The 24,754-nt window shown below is 43.9% G+C and overlaps 1 protein-coding gene across 2 annotated transcripts in view; it reads left to right on the top strand.

Annotated features, from left to right (window-relative positions):
* The window catches only part of LOC118120567 (inactive dipeptidyl peptidase 10), a 142,303-nt gene that overhangs the window by 65,400 nt on the left and 52,149 nt on the right, over window positions 1-24,754 (top strand). For both annotated transcript variants that reach the window (XM_035175653.2, XM_035175654.2), the window contains exons 2-3: window positions 17,225-17,339; window positions 18,795-18,890. In XM_035175653.2, coding sequence (XP_035031544.2) covers window positions 17,225-17,339; window positions 18,795-18,890 — 211 coding nt within the window. The remainder of the gene's footprint in view (window positions 1-17,224; window positions 17,340-18,794; window positions 18,891-24,754) is intronic.

Below are 24,754 nucleotides of genomic sequence, written 5' to 3'. Positions count from 1 at the left end.
TGTAAGATGTGTTAGTTCAACAGCCCGATAGCATAAATATCTCCAACCTTTCTAAAAACCAACTGTTACACAGGAAATCCTGCAGCTGCATGAAGTCCAATGGAAATCCTCCAAATCCCTCAAACATGTGGGGATGCAGAGTCAGAAATATGTGAGTTCAACAGACCCCCTGTAGTTTCTATGAGTTTAACACATCTCCACGTCTAAATCTCCAGTTCTCTGTGGTCACCATCCACACTCGAGGTATTTTGTGGGTAAAGTAGCTCCAGGTTTCATCAAGAAAGACAAATGCAGGGAAATAAATATCCCTGAATCCAGAGATTGTTATTAAAGTGTCATTCTGAAACATCGCCCTCTTTACTCTCAATATATGGAAGCATCATAACCAATAAATGGGCAACAGTGAACTGTTTTCAGCATTTACATGCGAACACATATTGGGATTACCATAACAGCATGGAGGGAGGAGCTACAACCGAGCACCGGAGCTCTAGTGTTGGCTCAGGAACAGATACACCAGTTGGTTCACTGGGAAGAATGTGACTGAAATGGTTTGACTCTCGTGTTTGCACCATGTCAGGATTAATGGTTGTGGTGCAGTGGTCAGGCGCGGTCGGCTCAGGGCCCAAAGCTGCTGGGTCTGAATTCACCAGATTGAGGGATTCTGTCGTCACATGCTGCAAATATGTCTGCGGCTTGTTTGGGTCCAAAGAAAAGGAGGTTAGGAGGAATTGAACGTGGCCAAGGTTATCACACAGGATAAACGGATGGATGGATTTGTTTTAGAATCAGTGACAGTGCTAAAGCAGGGATCCCTAACAGCTGAATCCATTTTGCTGACCTGACGTCGCCGCACCAGACTCCATCCTCCATGTGAATAATCCTAACTTTTCCTGCCTTTCTTCATATACATAAAGAGAATATGTAATTGAGGAAGCCGCTGCTGAATGGGCGCACTGGAGCACTCTTGGCAGTGAAACTGTACAGCGGGGCCAAGCTCTCTCTCTCGTTCCACTGAAAGAAAAGCCCAAGAACAAACAGACTCATTTGACATTGGCCTGGTCTCAAGCTGAGTCGCTGGCTCCTGTAAGCACAGACATAATATACGCTGACTGAGAGTCTGACCTGTGTGAGCGACCCTGTGGCCGGCACCGGCTCTCTGCACTCAGCGGGGTGTATAGACTTACCACCTGCCCTGGCACCGCTTCCTCCTTCACTTTGTTAATGGAACTGTTGTCTGTGACTGTTGTGACAAAAGCCAAGTGTTAGGAGAAAGGGCTCCCTGCCTTACTGTGAGTGAGAGTGGTTTCACACGCTGTGATCCCCTGGCCCAGGAAACTGTAATTCACACTAATGGAGAAAATGTCCCGGGCACTGCTGCTCCTTTACAATGGCCTCAGAGGGAAATTAGAAAGAAAGGGCTGAGGGAGGGAGGGAGGGAGGGAGGGGAGAGAAAGAAGGGGGTTGTGAGAGGTGAGGGAAAGAGCAATTAAAAAGGGGATAAAACAAGTAAGAGGAGGAAATGTAAGTGAGGGGAAGGACAGAGGAGAGTAAAAAGGCAGCAAGGAGGGACAGTATGAGGGTGTTAACGACTGAGGAAGAGGATGATAGAGAGGATGAAGGAGTGAAGAAGAAGAAAGTGAGTAGTGCACAGATCGTGTCAAGTAGAGGGAAGATTTACATGTACACAGGATTTTGCTGCCTTGAATGGTTTTAGTTGAACTCTCTCTAAAGCCCAGTTCCCTGCACACGATTTTCCCAGTCTCACCAACACATTTCAGAATCTTACTAGATTCCTAATGGGTCAAATATCAGCCAATCAGAGCGCAGGATGGGGCGACGGTGAAAGTTCTATTGAAATTAATTAAGTAGTACGCTAAGTTTGAATATGAGCCACATAAAATACACAAAGTAAGTGTGTAACTATCACATATTAGGTTGTGATTACAATGTTGTCAGGGAAGTTAAGAGTAATTACTATGAGAAGTTATTACTCTGTAACTGATTTCCAGGTAAAACACTTGTAATGATGCTACTGTTGAAAGGGACGGATACAGGAGGCTGATAACACTGTTGTTCCCCTTGTTCTTTGTGGGCAGCTGATCATCCAAAGTAATATTATTTTGAGGGAGGGGGGGAGAAGGGCATGAAAGACTTTAATTCAAGAAGAAGGGATTTTTATGAAACCGGCTTTTCTGAAAGAGGTTTGTTGCACATGCTGAAGCAGCCGATTTGAATTCACAGCGTGTCTTTGTATGAATGCACTGTAAGGTCATCCTAATAAATGTTCAGCCCACATCTGCACTCAGCTCCTCCTGAACACTGAGCACGTTCACAGGGAAAATATCCCTTGCTTACTCACAGCGTGCTCAGAGGACACAGGTTTCGCTTTGTGCCATTTGTAAACTGGATGTAAATCTGGAATATCTTTTTTTAATGTTTCTTTTCTTTAGCAACTTCTTTTGCCCTCTGATTGAGCGTTGCTCGAAGGCACCGGGCAGACGGCTGTTGAAGCTGCAGTCAGGTTTTAGGAGAAGCAACTTCCAGACCCTTCCTCCCCCCCCCCCTTTCAGCCGAGCTCCCAAACTGTCTCCAAAGCTTTTCTCCCCAATTACCATCGAGCAGCCAGAGGAGTCCGATTCCTCCTCAGACGACCGGCCTCGTTTACTGTCACATCACGGTGACACTTCTAGAAAATATGACGCTGCTGTCCAAAATGTCCCAGCCTGTGTAGTGACTCACACTTTCGACCTTCCAGTCATGAGCTCCCCCTCTGTGTCCTGAGGCGACTCGTGCCCCGAATTAACCGACGCCGACACATGTTCTATCCTCCGAAGGATTAAAAGGCAATTACAAATTCTGAGTCATCAGTCGTGACCCAGTCAGGAGACAGACTGCAGCAGAACCTGAGATAACAGGTAACAGGTAAGGAAAGGGAACAGTCAGCCCCTGTGTGTGTGTGTGTGTGTGTGTGTGTGTGTGTGTGTGTGTGTGTGTGTGTGTGTGTGTGTGTGTGTGTGTGTGTGTGTGTGTGTGTGTGTGTGTGTGTGTGTGTGTGTGTGAGAGATAAGGGGGCTGCTTGTAAGCACATGTGTATATATAGGAAAACAAACCCAGCTCATGTATGTTAATCAGATCAGATGTGTTCAGCAGGAACTAGCCGGTCTCCTCCACTCAGCCGACTTCACTTGTTTCGGTGTAGATGCAGTTTTTTTTTAATTTCTCACCGGTCTGAAAATATGTATAAAAAATTTAACCTTGCTTCAGGCAGTTTTCTCCAGCAAAAAATAACCCTCAGTTCTAATTGAGATGCCATGAATATCCCCTGGCTGCCAGTAAATGGTGCTGGGTCCATGGACCCTTCTTGTTTCTCAGTGAACCACAGAATGGTCTCCTGAATAATTTCTTTCTTGTTTAATAGCTGAAATAAAGACATCGGCAAACTGCTTTGGTAAATATCAGCTGACAGTTTGCTGGAGTCTGTGCAGAGCATCATTTCACTGAGCCAATGGGAATCTAGTGTATGTCGGAGTGGTTTCACGGCTCGGGGGACAGGGTCGTGATGGGGGGTGATGGGGGGTGATGGGGAGGGATGGCTGGGTGTGGCTGATAGACAAACTGAGCACAGGTTCATTTCAGGCAGGCAGGTAACAGAGAACAGATCCAAACGACAAGCAGGACCGGACCCGAGCGGCTGCTGACGGCCGGGTGGAGAAGGTGGAGTTCAGGCCCGGTCCTGAACCACTGAGGAGTTAGGAGAGGAGACTGGTTGGTTCAGTGGTGTTGGCGACAAAGTGGACACACACACAAGCAGGCAAAGGTCCATGATTCCAACTGTTTACTGTGGGGATGATGTTCGAAGTTTTACAAACACTATATGTTAAATATAAACCCTTAAATCTTGCCCATTACACTTTCTACGTGTTAGTTAATTCCCTGTTCTCTAAGCCACCAGCTCAGTTTCCCCCCAGAGATAATTTCCAGTTTGCTCCATGAACGTCGTTCTCATTAATATTGACAGGGAGGCTCCCGCCAGGCCTCTGCTCACGACTAGTTCATCAGCCGAGCTCCGATGAAGTGAGTGTTTCTGGCAAACAAGGTTTTCTGCACTTTCAGGACTTATAGTATAAGCACTGAGGGCAGGCGGGGATCGATTCCACTCCCCAGGGTAGATAATCAACGGCTCATCTGAAGGGCAGTGATATTGATAGCACTCTGCAGATAGACTGATAGGCCACATCTGTCCGTCTGTGTATGTTTGGAGCGATTTGCACACACCCAGGGGCGTCATGCAAGCCGGGATCCTTGGGAGATAAGAGCAGAGGGCATGGGGATCGTTTCCCACAAAAAAACATAATGATGCCGTTTTCAGTTTCACAGCAATTTGTGGCTCGGTAATCTCCCACTTTACGGTTGCGAGGGTAATTTCTCATATATATTATATGTGAATTTACTTTAAAGGGGGTTTCACGTCAATCATTTCAGCTGCTCTGGTGATTGAAAATGACCCTCACTTATTTACCTACTTCTACTCGGCTGCCTCTTTTCTAAACCCTGTCTGCTTCACCCAGAAATCCACATGTAAAGACTCTATTTATAAAGCACATTCATCCAGAGGAGACACTTAAGCTGTTTTCAGACATGACCTGCGGGTAGAATCCGGAGAATTGGCTACAGAGTTTACCCAGAGTTTGTTTTTGACACGTGCACAACACAGCGGGAGGTTTTCTGCACAGACAGAATCACAACAGCATCAAATCGTCTGCATCATTCAGGCGAGAGGTGGAGCAGCCGACAGAGGCAGGAAGTGACGTGTTAACCTTTGATACACAAGCTATTCAAACCCCTTCTAAAGCACAACATTCACTTCCTATGTCATTTATATATAGTGTTTCTTTGCTATATCTTGGAAATCAAGTATTCATTAAATATCTTGTTTTTTATTACCACAAATCATTATTTTCCTTTTTCCTTTCTTACTTTATGAACAAACATACATTTTGTATTTCTACATCCATTTTACACACAGTATTTATTCATCATGGAGCATCTGCCATATACATTTCGCACGGCTGCTTTATGCACATCTGATGCATGTAAGTTTTATTTTACCGTCCATTACTAGTGAGAAAGGGAAATAACTGCAGAGTGCACGTCTGGAAGCAGCTGCAGAAAGGCCACAGATGAAAGGAACCTGCCAATATGGTCACAGATGCATTTTTCAAACACGATGCATAGGAAGCAGGATGAGAGAGCCAATCAATTTCAGCCTGAGCTCTGGTCCCCTTTTTTTTTTACAAACTGCTCGGCCTCCTTTAAAGATCCATCACGAGCCTGGAACCGCGCCTGCTGAGAATCTGTTTCCACGAAGAAAAGATATCCAATAACTCACCTCAGATAACCTTCCTGATGAGGACGGGACCGGGAGGCTTCCTGTGGGGTTGTTCTCTAAGAATCACAGCATCTGGACCTGGAGATATCAAATGAAAGTCAGTGTTTTTCTAAAGATAATCTTATTACAACTTGGACTATCAGTATGAAGTGTTTATAATAATAATATAACTTATATTTGAGTTCACGTCACACTTTTCAACATATAGGATTGTGCCAAGAAAGCATCAAGGGAAAGTCGTACATTGTTGTACACTGAAGTTAAGTCTGCGTTGCACAGGAAACAGAATTACATTTACACGTCTGTTTCAATTCATTTAAAGCTAAATTCTCCAATGTTTATCTTTAATCCCGTTTTAATAAGACCTGCTGCGGCTGCCAATTAGTGTCAATATCATGTTCAACAGGGACGACGTTTGCTCGGCTCTGTTTCCACAGAGTTGGAAAAAAGTAAATAAGAAAGTCAAAAATTCAAACTTTATAATTCATTCTTTCCCTTTTCTTCCTTTTAGAGTATTCTGCATAAAACCCTGTGACCTGTGCTGTGAACTCAGTAAACTAACCAACTAGAGAACAACGTGTTTCACCCATTTCAAAGCTTTAGTTTAGTCTAGACACCAACGTTTAGAGAGTTTTACTCTAAAGTCCTGGAAAGTGTTTAAAGATCTGCCCCAACTTCAGCTTTAAATGGACAAAATAAACAAGTAAAATTTGATTATAATCTTCCAGACTATACGCTTCAATTGTGTTGTGCATTGTGAGGTGAGATATTTCATCGCCCGGCAGACCAGCAATGAAAGTGATTCATTCAACACTTACTCCACAGTCTAAACAAACAGGAGAACGTGGCTCTGAGCAAAGGGGAAGAACGAAGCAGCAGGAACCAGCACAGAATCCATTAAAGCTAAAATATCGAATGTGAGGGAAGTAATCAAGCTGGACCACTTCACTCCGGTTGTTTGTTGTTGCATTACAAGAAAAATAGAAAGAAGTTGGCTGGAATATTCATTATGAAGTCCTTGCAGGGGGCGTCCATGGAGACAGGTGTGTGTGTGTGTGTGTGTGTGTGTGTGTGTGTGTGAGGAGCAAAGCAGAACATGAGTTCTTCCTCCCACAGATTCTGTGGTCGCACATTGTTCCTGCTGGTTTGTCTTCAGCTGCTGTCGTCCTGTGCTTCACCTTCAGACTCAGACTGTGGTTGTGTAACAGTTCATTATGAGTCGTGCACGACTGTCACAGTGTGTGACATTTCATTTTAATCTGCAAACTGTCGTCCGTGTGGTTTGTACAGAGAAACTATGTGAGTGTGTGCAAAGGCTCGTCTCACACATGGAAAGGTTGAAAACAGGAAAAGTTTATTTAATTCAAGTACAAATGTGAAACTCTGTGACAATTGGTTCGAACTGAGTCTATTTCTAAAACGGCAAATAGCTGCATTTGTTGCATCAGCTGTTTGTAAATCCAGCACTAGACTGTGTGAAGAGTGTCAAACGAGAGATTTACTGAATCACCAGAGAACTGAAGGAAGGAGTCGGTTGGAAATTGGCACAAGTCACAAGTATTACAGACAAATTCAAACCTCATCATTAAGAGTTTGAAAGCATCCAGTGATACGGAGCGTTTTCTAAATCTGCTCTCTCTCTCTGCCAGGCCTTCACAGCGAAGCTACACTGAGTCACAACATTTCTTTTTTGTCCTGTCAACCTTGGTGTTTTCACAGCTGAGCGGCTCAGACAAACACATCTGTTACGCTTTCTTCGGTGGCTTGTTTTTCCTGAAGCTGCCGTTTCCTGAATGGAGACGTCACCGACTTCCGAAGATGTGATCGACTCCATTCGCATCACGTGCTGTAGGTTCAGCCGGTGTCTGTGACGCTCAGCAACACACGGAACTGTGCACAAGTTGTGGGGCTTTCCGAGGATGCTTTCGAAAAAAACTAATACTTATTTGCTGTATTCGCTGTAACGATCCCTTGTTTTCAAAACAGCTCCAGTTCTCAGTGCACACTCCTTCAAAGGTACTTGGCAGGTCGACTGTTTGCAGTTTCTTGGAGAACTTGTTCTTCTGTGGATTCCGGCTGCTTCAGCTTCTTCTGTCTCCCGCTGACTCTGTGATGTTGAGATCAGGACTCTGTGGGGACCAGACCATCTGTTGCACGACTCCTTGTTCTCCTTGTCTCTGAAGACGGTTGTTTATGACTCTGACTCTGTTTGTTTGGGGACACTGTCACGCTGCAGAGTGACTGTGGGACCGATCAGACGCCGCCCAGATGGCACTGTGTGATGAAGTAGAATCTAAACATCTGAAAGGGACTAAAACTGTTGCTCGGTGCTGTTGTTTCCAAAACGCTCATACACTAAAATGCAGAGTTATTTCATCTACACAAAACACGGGATTGAGCGTGTTGAGCTTTTATTGTTCTGGGTTGTTAGGATGCAGTTGTGTAGTTTGTGTGTAACTCAGCTGCTGCTTGAGCAGACGGTTCAGAGACGTCTGACACATCTTAGAGAGGTTGGAGATAAAGATAAATCAATTGTACTCTGTAGCTAAAGGAGTTCATTTTATTACATTATTTGATATAATGCATTAGTTTGTCGTTTATATATCTCAGGACATAATGTGGGAATAAGCCCCAAGATATGTAACATTTATGCTTTAACCTTATTAAGACTCTTAAAAGGTATGAGGTGTGTGACACGCTGCATTAATCGCAGCCGGTGTGTTTATTTGTTACTGCAACACAGACTCGTTTTTGTCTTTGTGCGTCAAAGTGGGCAGATCCCCTTTCTGCATTCTGTTGTCAAGACACCAATCTACATAATCGCCGAGGGGAGCGCCGCGGTGAGCCTCGCCGACGGCGAGACAATCAAATCAGTTGCTTAGGCGCACCTCTTCATCCGACTCCCCGCTGAGCCGCCCTTCCCTCGCCACCTCTCCATCCCCGCTAATTCCCTCTCAACTGGCAATTTTATAGCCCAGTGCCCGCTGAATACTCCAATGTCACCCTATAGGTATTAAAAACACACAGCGCCGCGTTTCGACCACACACAGAGAGACAATTTCCTGTATTCACGCTGAAAACATCGATCGCCGTGCCGATGAGCTTCTGTCGCTGCTCCGGCTCAAGCTCAGGTTCTTCTTTTCACTTTTTTTTTTTATCTCTTTTGTAATAAATGAGATTTGTTGTTTGAACTGGGAGGAAACGGCGGATTGTAATTTTTCCCAGGAAGTCTGTCTAATTGCATTCTGAGACTTTGACAGTGGGATATGGAGGGGGAATTCTAAGTAAAAAGCTGATTAATGGAATTTGCTTTATTGCCCCATGTCCTTCACATACTGTCGAGCTCATTACTCCACCAGGATGTTCTAACACCAATGAATACATCTGATTAAATCCTTTGTTTGTCGTTACCTCTTTTTTTTCGTGCATCGCTGACTTCCAGCATCAGGAAAACCTAAATACAACAAAGAATATGAAAATGTCTTTCCCATTGTAGATTGCTCTTTTCTTTCTGGAACATTGCTGACTACATGGATTCCGTTGAAGAAAGAAGTAAAAACGGTTGTTGTGTCTCGTTCATCATGTTTGTTATCGCACGCCGACACAACCTGTCACATCAGCAGCCCCCCCCCACCACCACCACATGTAACTCCCACAGCTGTCAAATGAATATATATTAGATTATGTAAATTGCCACCTGATTGAAGTTGACGCGCCTTCAACCAGCCTCAATGTAGATCCAACATTTACAGTACAAGATAAAAACGTGTCGTTATGTATCCTCCAATGAGCCGAGCGTGTAGCGTGTGAAGCTCCTCGCCGCCTCACTTAATGTAATCATCCACTTTGGGCATGTTTGTTATAATTACGTCTTGTGACAGGCGCTAAGAAGCTCAGTTAACAGCGGTTAAAGCTCCTGGTTTTTTTTCAGAATAAGATGAATTTGTTTTCATTAGCATACAAACAAATATGCCTGAATGGTTTCATCAGGATCCACGAGTTACTCTATAGGAAATAAATGCAAAATATTGAAAAACACCCTTCGTCATAATGTGTAAAAGGAAAAGGAAGAAATATTCCCTGGATCTGCTCCTAAATTTAAATTACTTTTGGCACAGTCCTGCTAAATTACAGATCATAACTTCCTTGTTGCAGGTATAGAATAAAGTTCTGTGTACGTGTGAGTCACCATCAAGTCTCCCATCGTCTTGATGGTGAGTTTGAATCTCGTCAACTCCTGCTTCTCTTCGCTTTGACACATTTCACCCGCTGTGTTTTCTCGCCTCATTGTTTCACAGCAACTTTCACTGCTTCTCTCTTTTCACTTATTTGTATTTCATTATTCCACCTCGCTCCAGCTGTTCGAGGCATTTGCTCGACTGAGGTGAAAGCAGAGTCAGCTTGGGGGGGGGGGGTGCACTCGCCAGTGGTTCAGGAGTATTTCCTTTGATATGCAGAGATACGGCCTCACATCACTGTTTAATATGCCACATTATGCATATCCCTGAGGAAGGTGTGCAGAGCTGCAGTTTATCTGATATAACAATGTGTAACTTTGTCACCCACTAAGAATGTTACTGCAAAAAAACAGAGAAGCAATGGTAGTTTATCGCTGCAGTTTATTCCATATGACAGGTGAGCAAGGACAGAAGGAAGTATTCTACAATATAACCTTCAATCAGAGGTTTAAATGGAATGAAATGAGATTAAAGATGAATCTAATTGTTGAAAACTCTCTTTTGACTTCAGGTACCGTCAACTAATCTATTTATTTTGAAAGGTTTTCAACTTACTTTCATTGAAAGCTCTATTGAAATACACTAAAATGGAGTGACATGCACTTTGCATTGGAACATCCATTAAAGCATCAAAGGCTAATCTACTTTGATTCAGTTTGAAATGTTTGACGAACTTCGAGGTGTCAACGTCGTTTTCTACTCAAGAGATATTATTCAAATTGGTTCGTGAAAAGCTTCATTAAAAGTGCTAACAAACTTTTAAATGCAGCTTTGGGGAGGATGAGCAAATTGATTGGTGATCATTGTGAATATGGCCTTTGCAAAAGCTGCTAGAAGGTTACACTCACAAAGAGAAACTGTTCAGACCACTTTGCAAATGGTGGCACTGGCCACAAACAGGGTTTACTGAACTGTCCCTGATGCCGAATATTGTATTTCTTCTGCTTCTGTGGCTAATCTCCGCATTTCTATTAATACCCAGCGATCGCATTGCGCTGCTGTGAGGAAACAGCCTCGTGTACGTGAAACCAATAAGACAGGGACGGGGACTAATTGGGAATCATCTCATCAGGACCAAAGGCCAGTGGCGGTGTCCTTCAGGGCGAGGCTGATGATGCTAAATACAATAAGACGACAACATGCAGCTAAGCTTGCAGTTTCCTATTAGCCAGTGGATCAATCTCCGATGTTAAGCCTCGAGACCCCGGCACATCTTTGGCTGCGTCTGTCAATGATTCACAAGGCACAGAGAAATGCTATTTCATGGGTAAACAAAAATGAGCCTGTGCAGATGGCAATATTTTTCCCCCGCCCTCTACGACCTGCTGTCATTGTTAAAATGGCTCAGCTTCTGCCGAAATGCTGCGTGTCATTTGTCACACTCTCTCCAAGGTCGGAGTCCAGGAGAGGGTAAGCTCGCAGCTCTATAAATAGCCTGGCTCCTCTGACAGTATCGCGTGCGCACGTATTGGGGGGTGTGCATGCATGAGTGCGTGCACAGCGGAGCCTGTGAGGAGTACGCTTATTAGCAGGAGTTTGATGAAGATGGCAGGGATCTTCATCACGCACTGGGGAGGCACGAGGGCTTTCTAAATTCTACATCCTCGCTCTGTCCCACTTTGAAAATCAGTCGTAAGCAGTATAGCACAGGCGTGTGTGTGGGGACATGTAGAATTTAACATTATAACACTGTGTGGCTGTGTTTTAGATTATTATTTACATCTCCTATAGTTTTCATGTGCAGCGGAGCCAGCAGCAAACATCCCAGCCGGCCGCAGCTAAAGGGACCGGGGATCCTAACGCTCTTCAAAATACACACCGAACATCTGCGGTTGTTTTTTTGAATCACAGGCTGGTGTCACTTATTGTCTCCAGCTGAGGGGGAGGAGGGGACCGGCAGGGCTCTTCCTCAAAAGTAAAACACAAGTAGCGTGAGGGGAACACTCCTGTTCCGAGGACTCACAGGAAATACATCCCCCCCCGAAGCGCTGATTGTCAGCTGTTAGTCACTTTAATGGTAATAATAAAACAGGGAGCGCCTCATTATCAGCATTCAGAGTCCCACAGCTCAAAATGCAGACTGACTGTAAAATATGTACAGTGTCCCACATACAGTAAACACCATGAATATGATTTTCAGTCTCTGCAGTCGAACAGGAATCAGCTTAGTTGCTGCTCTCATTACATTCTTACATGCAGCTGTTCTGAGTTGTGTTGGCTGCTCCTGCTTTTTGCCAGACAGATGATGTGATTACAGAAAATGGGTTCGGCTGCACAAGTCGTACGACTCCTCTGCAGCAATCAGGAAAGTTTCTCCTCTGTATTTACTTCTTTACTGCTTTTTTTTTTCAGCCTTCCAGACATGGTTCGTTGAAAATGTTATAATTTCCAACCTCATCAGTGTCAGCGCCAGCAGGGTTCATATTTACTGTTGTGTTACTGAGTCTGGACTTCAGCGTGGCCGCTCTCCTCTGTGTGACATTAACAACACGTACACTTCCTCTGTTTTGTGGCTGTTAAAAAAATAAAATCCCCCTTCTACATTAAATTTCCTGCACATTCCCCGAAATAGGAACCTTCCTGAAAGCTAAAGGCTGTGACTTTGAACCAGGGTGGAGTATTTACTGCAGTGCACCACTTCTCCACACGTGATATCAAATGACTGAAGACATATCCCTTGAATAATTTAAGACTCCACTGATTTACCGCACTTCCAAAACTTAGCTCCCAGATGCTAAGTGTTAAATTGTTATGATTTACGTCGATATTCTGCACCTTCGAAGTGATAATGATTCAAACGTAATTCTTATCACAGGGATGTTGTTTTGACGTTATATAAATATTTGGAGAGAATTTGGAGATTTGTAAAAGTGAAAGTGCAGTTGTTTTGTTGTGTCTCTGAGTTCTTGTGTGTTTATATCTGTGGAGTCAGAGAGTGACTAGAGACGGAGAACTAGAGGGATCTGTTGGCCATGGACTTCCAGGAACTTGTATTAACCATCTAGGAAGTGGATCATAAATAAACAAAAAGCAAAACAAAACTCTGTTATTTCTAAGCAGCTCAACTTTGTGAAGCGTGAGAAAAACAGAAATCATCTCAGCTCAGAGTTCTGGTCTTTTTCTGGCATAAAAAGCTTTTATCACAACGTGGATATGTGGAATGAAGAAGATGCTTAATCAAGATACACTGTTATGAAGTTGCATTGTGGGAAATGTAGTATTGTCTAGTATAGTCAGGATAATTCCACCTCTGCTTCTTCTTGAGCAGTATTTTTAAAATCTGTCCCTCAATCTCCACCAATTTACTGGACGTGCAGTGTAAATTATCCATGGATGAATAAGATGCTGCTTCTAGAGAAGTTACGAGGCAAACTTGTGCTTCTCTCTTCACTTTAAATGTAGTCGACTCCTGAATATTTCATTGTTACCAGCAGGTCCTGAAAGATTTCATGCATGGCTGAACACCATCATCAGTGTTCGCTCGGTTACGCTCCTCGATTCTCCCCGAACAACAAATGTGTGCCATTATTTTTCGGCGGCCTACTTGACTCGATGAATAATTGATTGTATTGATTGAGTGTGATGGAATTCGTCCCAGAGAGAGAGAGAGAGAGACGCTGGTAGAATTACCCCCAGTGTCAGTTCAATTAAAAGAGGTTTTCTATTATCATTGTCTGGGCTTTATAAATAAACAAGTAAAATAAGGGTATGTAGTATTTATTCTTGTTCCATTAGGACACATCAGATTCATCATACTTTAGGTATATATATATATATATGTGGACATTACAGGGAAGGTGTGCAGCATAACTCAGACGTGAAGCATAACCAACCTCTGATGTCTACTTGTAAGTCATAGAACAAATTTGAACCTGGTTTTTGATCAGTCAATCAATCAATCAAAGCTTATTTGTGAAGCTTATATCTGTAGACACTATCTCTCCACCCTCAGTTGGCTCAGACTCTCATTTTGTGTGTGTGCCTCTAATTGTGGCGTGTGAATTATTCCTGTTTTCCGTCGAAGGGGCACGTTCCCTCGTGCATGTGGAATAAGAAGCTGTGGTGGAGCGAGACCTCTCCAGTCGCAGCAGAAACCAGCGGAGCAGCAGAGCCGTGTGCACCAGCCTGACTGCTATCTCATTTAAAACAGTTTCTCTATGTAAACAGGATGAAACATCAGATTTTATTGATTGGTTTATTTTATTCCAGCCCACTATAGCAGCTGTACGGTTCAGCAGCATCGGCCCACAGTGAAACTGGGAAAGCTCATAAAAGTGCTGGTCAGGATCGATAACATGGATCCAAACATACAGACAGAGGGAGATTTGTGTGATTTGAGCAGCTGCCTGTGGAGATAACGTTTCACTTCACCACAGGAGAAAAGAAAGACGTGTCTTTGACTTTACTATTCTAAACTGGAGGTGTAGCTAATACAGACACATTTACAGACGTCAATCACAATTCAGATGTGGATTTCTCTTTCCAGTAGCTGAATGTTTAACATGTTACAAGGCAGAGGCAGGTCACCTTTAGCTTAGAGGAGCTAGAGATCAGTGGGTGGTGGAGCTACAATAACTTACACACAGACATGGGCGGCTCGTTCACTAACCAGAAGGTCAGTGGTTTGATTCCAGTCTCCCCAATTCATGGGCAAGACGCTGAACCTCATATTGCCCCTGGCGTCTGTGCATGAGTGTGTTTGTGAATGGATGGATGGCATTGGAGGGCACAGGTGCACTTCGGTCCTGGCTGCATTAACAAACTACTGAGGAAATGTCCATCACACATCTGTCTGTGCCTAGAGAATACGTCTGTGATGCATTCAGCCAGGCACAGCTGGTGGTTTGTGGGTCTGCTTGGGTTCAGGTTGTTGGCCAACACATATTATTGTGGTGCTAAACGAAGGCTTAGCTTCCCTTAACATTTTATTAGTTCTGTCTATGACCTAAACACAAACACTGCAGCAGTAGTAGACAAAGTACAGTTACACCCTGACGCTGTGATACTGCTGCTCAACGGGATTTGAACCAAATGTCATGATAGAAAAATGACCCACTTCTGCCCAGTTATTGAAATATGATGAGAGTCATAATTCATGGCTTTGGAGAATATGATCATTTGTGGTCTTACACTGATGCAAGAACATTAAGGAATTGATTCGTTCATCCCGAGTAGCCGAGCAGCATATTCTGATACTTTAAGAATATAACTCATTGTTTGTTCAGGTTGGTTCATTTTACTTTCCAGTCGATCGGGGGCCACTTATGTCACATCTTTGCTCTGATATATGCAATTATTCAGTCACTGGGGATATGAACACTTAAGCACATTATCCAAGTCCACAGGGTACATGCGTGTTAACAGCTGGTCATATCCATGCACCTCACAGACACACACGTATGCACGGCGAAGCATTTAACCAGAACAATAGCTGTCAGACATCTGCCTGCTTAGGGAGAAAACCACAGGAAAAGAAAAGCCAGTTTGACTTGTATGTGCATGTGTTCATACTAATAGGTTAGAAAAGACATTTGTCAGATTTATATATATTATTTAAAGGGTCAGATAACACTTTAATAGCAAAGTAGCACAACCAAATACACAAACATGCTGCAAATCATAGAAAGAATCAAATACAGAAATGTGCTGCACGTACAAAAGGGGATGGACCTGGAATCTGGAACATGTTTTCTTGATTTGCTCATGTTTTGACTACTTGCGTGTGTTTTCTTAAGTAGCTGTGTGATGAGCTTTCAGGTCCCAGTCGAACACAACACCTCTGATGAGCCTCTAATGATTATTAAAAAGCTGCCGTCTCATTTCTTCAGGTCGGCCACTCGTTCATCAGGACCTTTTCTCTGCGTCTGCAATAATGAAGAGACTGAGATAGTCAAAATTCTCTATCATTGCTCATAATTAAGTCAATAAATCGAAGATGATGACTCAAAATTGGCCAAATAGGAAATCGGGGGGAGAAAATGAGACAAGGAGAAAGTGCAGAGGAGGCCGAGAAGGAATCTCATGCATGGAGGCGCGAGAACAATTTAAAGTTGCTGTCAGTTCTCAAGGACACGGCAGCCTTTTGTGCTATAAATGAGATGAGCAGTGGTCCAAGTCCCGATAATAGATCAGTCTTATGAGTCCGGCGGGGGCCGTGAATAATGTAACAACTGCACTCATGTAAAATGTGTCCGCAGTCATGGTGACAATGAACTTTCTTCTACGTGTTTAAGACGGGTCCGATTACTAAAAGGGTCACGCTCGCTGAAAATGAGATTAAAAACAATTATTAGGAGCCAGAATTCTGCTTAATGTGTCGTGGACGGTGACGTGGTCCACTTTGTCTGCTACTTTTCAGCACAACTACACTAGAATCACTTAAAGAGAAAGACTGGAAGAAAGCTTGGTGGTCAAAGTGAAACCAAAGCTCTAATTGGCCGTCGTCTTGTTGTCCCTGCCCTGCTGCTAATCAGGGTGTAGCTGGAGCCGGGTGACCAGCAATCACTGTATTTCACCGGCAGGGTTTTACGGGTAATTGAGGCCAGGCTGAACTGTGGAGTGGAGAAATTTATAGGTGGGAGGCTTAATTCCCTTATCGGAGGCAGCAGATGTGGTGGAGGACCCAGTTTAAGACCCTCTAATACCAGGACTCAGACACAGAGTTGCAGGGGAAAAGCTTCACAAACTCTCCAGGACAGCTATTTGACCGCAGATAGCATCGAACCCTGTGTACTCAACGGTCACTCAGATTGCTAACACCAGGCCTGGTCTCCACAGGTGGTTGGACTGATGGAACCCTGGGGTTCTGTCACACCCACAAACAGCTCTGCTCCGGGGGCACGGCTCATGCAAAGCCCCCCAACTGGGAAAGGATTGGACTGAAGATATAAAACCTCAATGTAATTCCATTTTGATCGGCACTGTAAAGACCAGCACTGTGTGCAGTGTTCAATATTTCAGATATAACTGATATCTAGATTTGTACATGACATTTGGTGTCTGTTGTGTTGATCAAGTTGTAAGAATCACAGCTTTAAAGCCGAACTTTGAATGTGCATGTCCAGGGGCAGCTGGCCTCAAGGTTAGAGGAGTGGGCTGCAGGTCACAAGGTTGAATCCCTGGACGGATAAAAAGTGGAAGACATATTGATGAAGTATTCTTCTCCTCATCTGTAAGGATTCCCCGTTGTCCAGGTCATGGTTATCCAAGCAAACTGGAAACGAGGGCGACTGGACTTGGTTTTAAATACTTGAAGATGTTTCCTCTCTCATCCGAGAGGCTTCTTCAGTTCTGACTGAACCTCAGGTCCTGTCAGGTCGTTATCAAGGTTATTGATGTCACTTGAGTGTAAACGGCTGGTAAAGGGATAAAAGAACCGTTATTGCAGGGTTTGAAAAACACAAGGATGTGCCGCTTGTGAAGGATCTCCTCGATTCACCCAGACATTGTTGGTTTGTTCTGTGGAGGCTTGCACTTCCTGGGTTCTAATTTTAACTCTCTCTTGTGTCCCCTAATTGAACTAAAGCAATGTAAAAGACACTTGTTATACATATTGTCCTCTCTGACCTTTGTCTCTCTCTCTCTCTCTCTGCAGGACCTGGGTGGGGGGAGTCCTCCGCAGAGGAACTGGAAAGGGATTGCCATTGCTCTGCTGGTCATCCTGGTGGTCTGCTCCCTCATCACCATGTCTGTCATCGTCCTCACACCAGGTAACAAACGCCCTGCTCCCAGAATCCATGTGTTTGTTACATCATCTTCTGGCTTCTAGCCCCATGAGTCATCTGTGGATCATCGTGACCTTTAGTTATGTTTTGTAATGTGACCTCTGGACTTTATAGTAAACATGATGCGAGGTTCTACCGATGGAGGACGTTTGGTTCCACAAGACACAGAACTTAAACAAAACAAAACAAAAACATGATGAAACTTAAAATATTTTCTCTGTGTCCACTATTAAACCCGAGATACTCACTGTAAACTGCTGTTGGACATGTGAGACCCCTCAGGGCACTGACCCGGGGTCTCTACACTCTCCCACGGAGCTAATCACATTTCCTTGTCAGTATTAATGCATATTGGCCTTCAGAATTATGAATCGACACGCTGGGTTGCTGGGATGTGAAATCATTACAATCCACTGCCCAGGCAGCCGCACTCGTCCCCAGTGTGTTCTACGCTTGGTTAGACTTTCATCGCTTCCATAAACAAACTCTGTGTGGAGTTATCAAGGAAAGCCAATATGGCTGACATTCAAAATGACTTGGCCCTCGTGGTCTGCTCACAATCAGCAGCCGCCCAATTCAGAAGGAGCTTACAATTGGCACCTTCTCTCGTATAATTAAAAATGAAACATTTCCAGGGGCACCACTGGAACAGCTTGATGGTTTTCCAGCCAAGTAATGGTCACGTTAGTGGACGTATGAAATGTCAGTGTGAGAAGAAATACTGTTGCATGTGCATTGTTTTAATTTGCATTGATCTTTGTGTGTGTGTGTGTGTGTGTGTGTGTGTGTGTGTGTGTGTGTGTGTGTGTGTGTGTGTGTGTGTGTGTGTGTGTCTTCATGAACATCTGGTTTGAAAGGACACTCGATGCATCTGTCTGCCAAGCATCTGTCCACTTTCCCGTGTTGACTAAGGAACGTGGAAGCCGAGTGGTGACCGCTAACAGTTCATTTTTCAGTGATAGAGATGAGATATCCCTGTTTAACTTTAACACAATACAACTTTATAACCCAAACTTTAAACCTAAATTAAATAACTGCCACACAGGTAGAGTGTCGTGTTTAAAACCCTGGTCTAGATGATGAGACAAATGCAGCAAGACATGCCAAATAAAACAAAAATCACCCTTTCCATTAAAATAGGACAGGAGGCGTTATGCCTCAGAGTAGTCTTATGTTCAAAATATAATATGATAAAAGTTTTGTCAGTTAAAATCAACCAATAACAGACCTGGATCAAAATCTACAGCATGAAAATCTTCTTACTTCTCCTGCACTGCACTGTGTTTTTGTAAAAACATTGAGTCACATGTTTTAAGAGGTGACTTTATTTTTTATTTTGATCTGTGTGCATGCAGGAAATCAATCGAGTTTAATAACTCCATATGATAACTATGTTTTATTACGCAACTTAATTCATGGCTTGTTTGTTTTTTTTTGCAGCTGACAGCCAATCAGGAAGTGACACCAAACTGTTGGTGGAGGATTTGTTCAAACCTGAATTCAAGGTCCACGACCCCGAAGCCAAATGGATCAATGGTGAGTTCTGCTGTTAATACCCCCACGCTCACGCCATGAATGGAAATAGATGAGGATAAATGTAGAAATGCAGGAACTGGGTAAATGTCTGCTTCTATGCACTAGAACAGCACCACGTGGTATTGTGTTTGATGAAATGTGCTTATTTCTCTCTCCATTGTCTCTCTCTATAACTGGAGCTGACTTAAAAAAAAGAAATCCAGCCGACAGTTCTAAACAAGGCTGACATCTTTCACCCTGGCTTTACCTTGCGTTATGCAAATCCAGACGCTGGAATTTATTTCCTCTGTGCTTATTTACATTGCATTGATTCCTTATTTGCCAGAAGGGGATCATATGTTAAACCTGGAGGGCTCTGGCTGACAATAAACAGCACCGAGCCAAGTGCAAGTGAATCTGATTAGGGGGTTTGCTGAGAGGGAGGCAGAAGATAAGGATACCTCCGAGGGAAAGAGGGGACAGGATGGTGGCGTTCCCACATCTCTCTCTCCGCCTGTCTCCTTTCCTGCGGATTAGTGTGTTTGTTTTGGCTTTCCTCTTCGTAGCCCATCGACTGCATGGCTCTCTCTCCACGCCCGGGGGTGGTGGGGGGGGGAGGCAGGCAAGGCCTTTCTGTCCATCAATATTTCATTCCCGGGTGACATTTTTCCACTATCTTGGCGACGCCATCTCATTCCCTGAGCTGACCTCAGGCTTGACAGGGAGCAGCGGTGTTGTGCGATGAGGCGGTCAGGAAAGTTAGCTTCATTGGGTGGTTGTGTGGATGGATGGGGCAAAACAGAGCCCAGACAAATGGGGGAAGATAACAGACTGACGGCCGAGTGGAGAGATTGATCGCTGGGATTTGAAGCAGAAATTAGATTTTCTTTTTCGCCCTGAGACAGAGGCTTTGGAAGTTTTGGGTTGAAAGTCTTTTATCTCCGCCGACGCTGGAGATGATCTGCAGGCTCACATCACGTGGGTTGACGAATAATCGAGTGCAAATGAGATGCAGTAGAATAACAAAATCATACTTGACATTACATTAGCTTCATTACCACAAATATGCCGGTGTCATCCTCATCATTTTCTCTTTTTAACGTATTGCTTTGTCCAATTTGCATAATTGTATGTTTAACTATTTAATTTATTATCATACACATTTTCTTTTTCCCACATTTTTTTTCATGGTACTGCAACACTAAGAAGTAATTTATAATGAAAGAAAGGGGGAAGCAAGAAAAATAAACAAAATAATGTATATGGTTAAATATCTAAATATGAAAAAGTATTTCTGGGGATGATCTGTTTCCGGAGCATTAACACTGTGCTGCTGAGCCTCAGCATCAGAAGGAGCTGGCGTCTGTTTGAAGCTCTGGTGTTGAGATACGTGGAACTTGTTGTGGACTCAAACAATCAAACTCAGACCCACTCGTCTTCCAACAACCGACAACCTTGTGGAAAAAAGGCAAACCCACTGAAAGAACGTGTAGAGACGTGATGTTGGGGTTGATTCCAGTGGCAGAAGTACACTTCCCACCACCTACATTAGATTTAAACACAAACTTTGTGCTCATTGAGTGAAGCAATCTTCTAAATCTACATAAAATCATTTGGTAACCATGGAAATTATCTCTGGAGCCGTGGGCATTTTATCCAAAGCATCAGATTTGAATTATGTACTCTGTGAATTTGGGTAATTCTTCCCTGGGTTGTTGCAGCTGCACACACACACACACACACACACACACACACACACACACACACACACACACACACACACACACACACACACACACACACACACACACACACACACACACACACACACACACACACACACACACACACTGACCTGCTGATGTTGTGTCACAGCACTGATTGATCCTTTTGCTGTTTCTGTATAAACCACCTCGTCCACCACTACTAGCAGATCACACAACGCGTCTGTTATCAATTAAATCGATTAAATGAAGTGTGTGTGCCCTCCTCAAGCAGTCCTACAATATACTACCACTTTTTATTCTTTATGTGCAGAGCTTTTTTATAAACTGTCTGTGGTGCAGAGTGTGTATGTGCAACGTGCTCGGAGGCAGCGAACGTTGATCTGCACGATGCAACACAATCAGTAGCCATGTACGGTGCTGGATGAATGGCTGCCACAGTCTGACATCACAGCTCGATGATGAGTCAAACGGATTCAATCTGCTGCTAAGAGCACATGTGACTCACCAGGTACACCCCCGGCTCGCTGCTTTCCACAGGACGCTGTTTCTGTGCCTCATCTGTCTCATCTGGAACATGATGGTGATGATGATGATGATGAGGCTCACGTCAACGGTGCATTGGAATCTGTGGATTGGTCCAAGTGTCATTAAATCATCATCTCCTTTTGTTATTACTTTTGATAAAAGGTTTTGATTTGCAGAATGTCGATGAGATGAAGTCTCTTGTGATGTGGGCGGGGTGAAGCTTCCGATGAAGATCCACGGAGAGATTGCTAGGATGGATGAGAGACTGCAGCTGCTGTGTGTGTGTGTGTCTGTGTGTGTGTGTGTGCGTGCAAAAGCTGGATGTGTCTTTTTCATGCTGATGCATACACGGTTGAGGGAGTCACATTCAGCCTGTGCCACACGTGACTCAGTGACAGTGACTCACAGGCTCCCATGGACACCCGGAGCCTGTCACTGACAATCTGCTGAGTGCAGGGCGTCGTTCTTTGAGTTTGTGTTGGCCCAGTGTGCACGTAGTCACACACACACACACACCAGGTGGCAGGCACACTTAAGCTCTGGAAGCCTGAAACACTTATACTCGGTCAGTGAAGTAAAGTGACATTTTAAGTTAAAACATTTTCACCCTTTTTAACTTGTGTGCATGTGAAGAAAAAATGTGTCCAGTGTCAGTAAAATAGAGAAAAAGTGTAAAAACTATTTCATTCTTTCAACTTGAGTGAAACCATTTACTTAAAGCTGAATGAACACACCTTCACAAACACTGTTGATCAGCGTTTGACTAGTTTAACTATTTCCTCTGGTGTTCAGCTATTTGCAATATTTCCTATTTCATGTCATTTCCAAGCACAGAGCAGAGCAGTTTGATGTTTTGTGTATATGTTGCTGAGCTAGTTGCTGAAGCTGATGCAACAGTATCACTGTTTATGTGTGTCACATTTTACGATGTGCACATGTGTGTGTGCTGCTGTGTGCGCTGTACACCTCCCAGTGACAAATCACTGCTCGGCTCAATACGTGGTCAGCACTGCAGTAATCTCCGCGGATCCATTATTGAAAAACGTTTACCTCGTACAAATGACCACTCAACCCCGCCCAGTTACTGGTCAGCTGCCCCGCCCCTTAATTCTCCTCATTCACTGCAAATCAAATCCGATTTATGTAACTGACGAACCCGACTTGTTGCTGTCAGATGAATAAATACAGGGTCGACTGTTGGGAAGTAACTGAAGTGATTATGTGAGAATTAACACTTGAAAATAAACACTAGAAAATGTCTTTTCTTATAGCGACAGTCACTGTACACACACAGATGCATGTGTGAGTGTCACTGCAGTAGAAAGACTCAGGATACACACATATTCTCTTGTATTATTGAAGCGGTGACGTGTGTGTGATGACAGTGTGGAGGTGTAGCTGCAGTAATGGGAGGTGACATCTGCTGAAGGAGAGTCACAGCCTCACTCCAGCATGTGTCCTCCACCATGATAAATGCTTTCCCCCCTCTGGCCTAATTACTGTCATAAGCCGACTAATGCTGATTCAACTAATGGAGGATCCAGATTTTCATCCAACACATCATCTGCTTGACTTGATTTATGTAGTGCAGCTTCCCTGCCACCCCCTCTCAGTGTCAGCTCTGAGCACTGTTTGATCATTTTTTATAACGTTACACAAGTAAATACTTTACAAATCTTCCCTTTACCGGTTGTTTGCCTCTGTTTGTCAGAGCACACGTGTGAAGAGCTCTGGTCTCCTTCATGGAGGCTGAGACGTTCATAGTTTTTGTAAGTAAACAATGAAATAGTTCCTTCCTGCAACAGACGAGTTGAAAAATATAAATGTTATTATTATTAATGCATTAATTCCTATGAGGAACTCTGCATTTCTGTTGGTTTTGGTGCCTCTGTGGAAGTGAAAAAAAGACACAGAGTTGTTTGCAGGATGCAAAGCAATGAGCTACTTACTGATTCTAACAAAACGTCTAGCTGTAACCAGAATGGAAAACTCACCTGCAGCAAATCAGGATGAAGTACAAGAACATTCTATCAAGTGATCTGTTTGAATACTTCACATCGTTCATCGTTTTTCTAAATTGCTAAATCACAGTTGATGAAACTGGATCCACTTGATACTACACACTTTTTATTCTGCAGATGACCTCAAGTGAAATCGATGTATCTTCAGAGCACTTCAAACGCAGCAGCAGTGGCAGTAAACCACCTGTGAACTGCACAGATTCAGTTTCATTGATCAGGATGATATTGATCTGATATCGATCACGTGTTCAGCATCACTCGACAGTGGGATTTTCAAAGGTAAATCAAAATGGAACGGTATCTGTAATGAGAATTTGAGGAATCATGTCCTTGAACTAAACCTAAACCTGCAGCAGAGGAGATGAGATCCGTTCCCTCATTTGGATCAGCAGCAGAGAAGAAGAATATAACGTGGAGATGATCTTTGCCACCAATGTTCCCGCTGGGTGAGCCACTTACCTTGGCACTGACATATCTCATTACTCTCACTGTGGGGGCAGTATTTGGTGAATCATTGGTTTTCTTCCTCACCTTTTATTCTAAATCAAGAATTTGGCACGCGGTGTGCCGTGCTCTTGGCTTCGCAGCCGACTAACGGGCTGTCACCCAAGCTGAAGTTGGATGGAGTGTGGACACTACGCGACACTTGAACCCAAGTTTTATGCTAGTGGGCACATTTCACGCGTCTGTGGATTTAAGATGGCGTGCACATTTTCTTAATCAGTGCAATGTATCAATGAATTGCATGTCGATGCCAAATCATGGTCAGATTTCCAAGTAGATGTTTGTGCACATCACTGGATGACTGACGACTCTGCTGCTCCGTTCACTAGTTCTTCGTGCGTTGAGTCATAACCCACCTTGATTTTCTTTAATTTTCCTAATTAGCTACATAATCACGCCAATTAATTGTTAATCCTCTGCCACTCAGTGTGGTGGCGAAAGGGCGGAAAGATCAGCCTTGTGCCGTCTGCTGCCAACGATCTGCAAAGTGGTTTGCAACATGTGGATTGGTGGCAAAGTCTTGAAAAAGTGAATTGTATTCTATTTTAGACGCTTTGTTCCACAGCTCTTGCAGCATCATTCTCAGGGGTTAATTAGGATTTGCATGCTTCGGCGCCTCCCATTAATTAACATTAGCGACTCCTCAAGCTGTGCCTGGAACTGCTGCTGGAGCATACGTGCAGGGACAACTGTGTATGTGCATGTGTTCATCATCGCTGACATGCTAATGCATGTAGCACATACATACATGCATTAGAGTGTACAGGTTGTTAATGGCTGTGTGCTGCTGCCTGGCAGCTCCGGTGAAGCAGCCGGACGGCTCCGTGTGCACGGTCAGAGCCACTCACATGTTTAAATCCTCTTTCTGTCCCGTCTCTCATGGACAACATAGTCAGGCTTCCTCATTCCTGCTCCTTCGCTACCTGGTACTGAGCTGAGCTCGCTGTGAAGCCCAACAGGTCTCCCACCCTTCTACATCTTCCATTAAGCTCCTGTTAGCCCATCCTATTTTAGCAGCTCCTGACGTGCCCATTATCACTGCTCTGAGCAGCCAGGGGCACTGATCAGAAGGCAGAGACTGGATTCACCTCTCTTCTCCCTGTGCTCT

Source organism: Hippoglossus stenolepis, chromosome 13, assembly GCF_022539355.2.
Source record: "Hippoglossus stenolepis isolate QCI-W04-F060 chromosome 13, HSTE1.2, whole genome shotgun sequence".
Lineage (NCBI taxonomy): Eukaryota > Metazoa > Chordata > Actinopteri > Pleuronectiformes > Pleuronectidae > Hippoglossus > Hippoglossus stenolepis.
The sequence above is the reverse complement of the archived record's forward strand: the minus strand, read 5'-3'. Positions and strand labels throughout refer to the sequence as shown.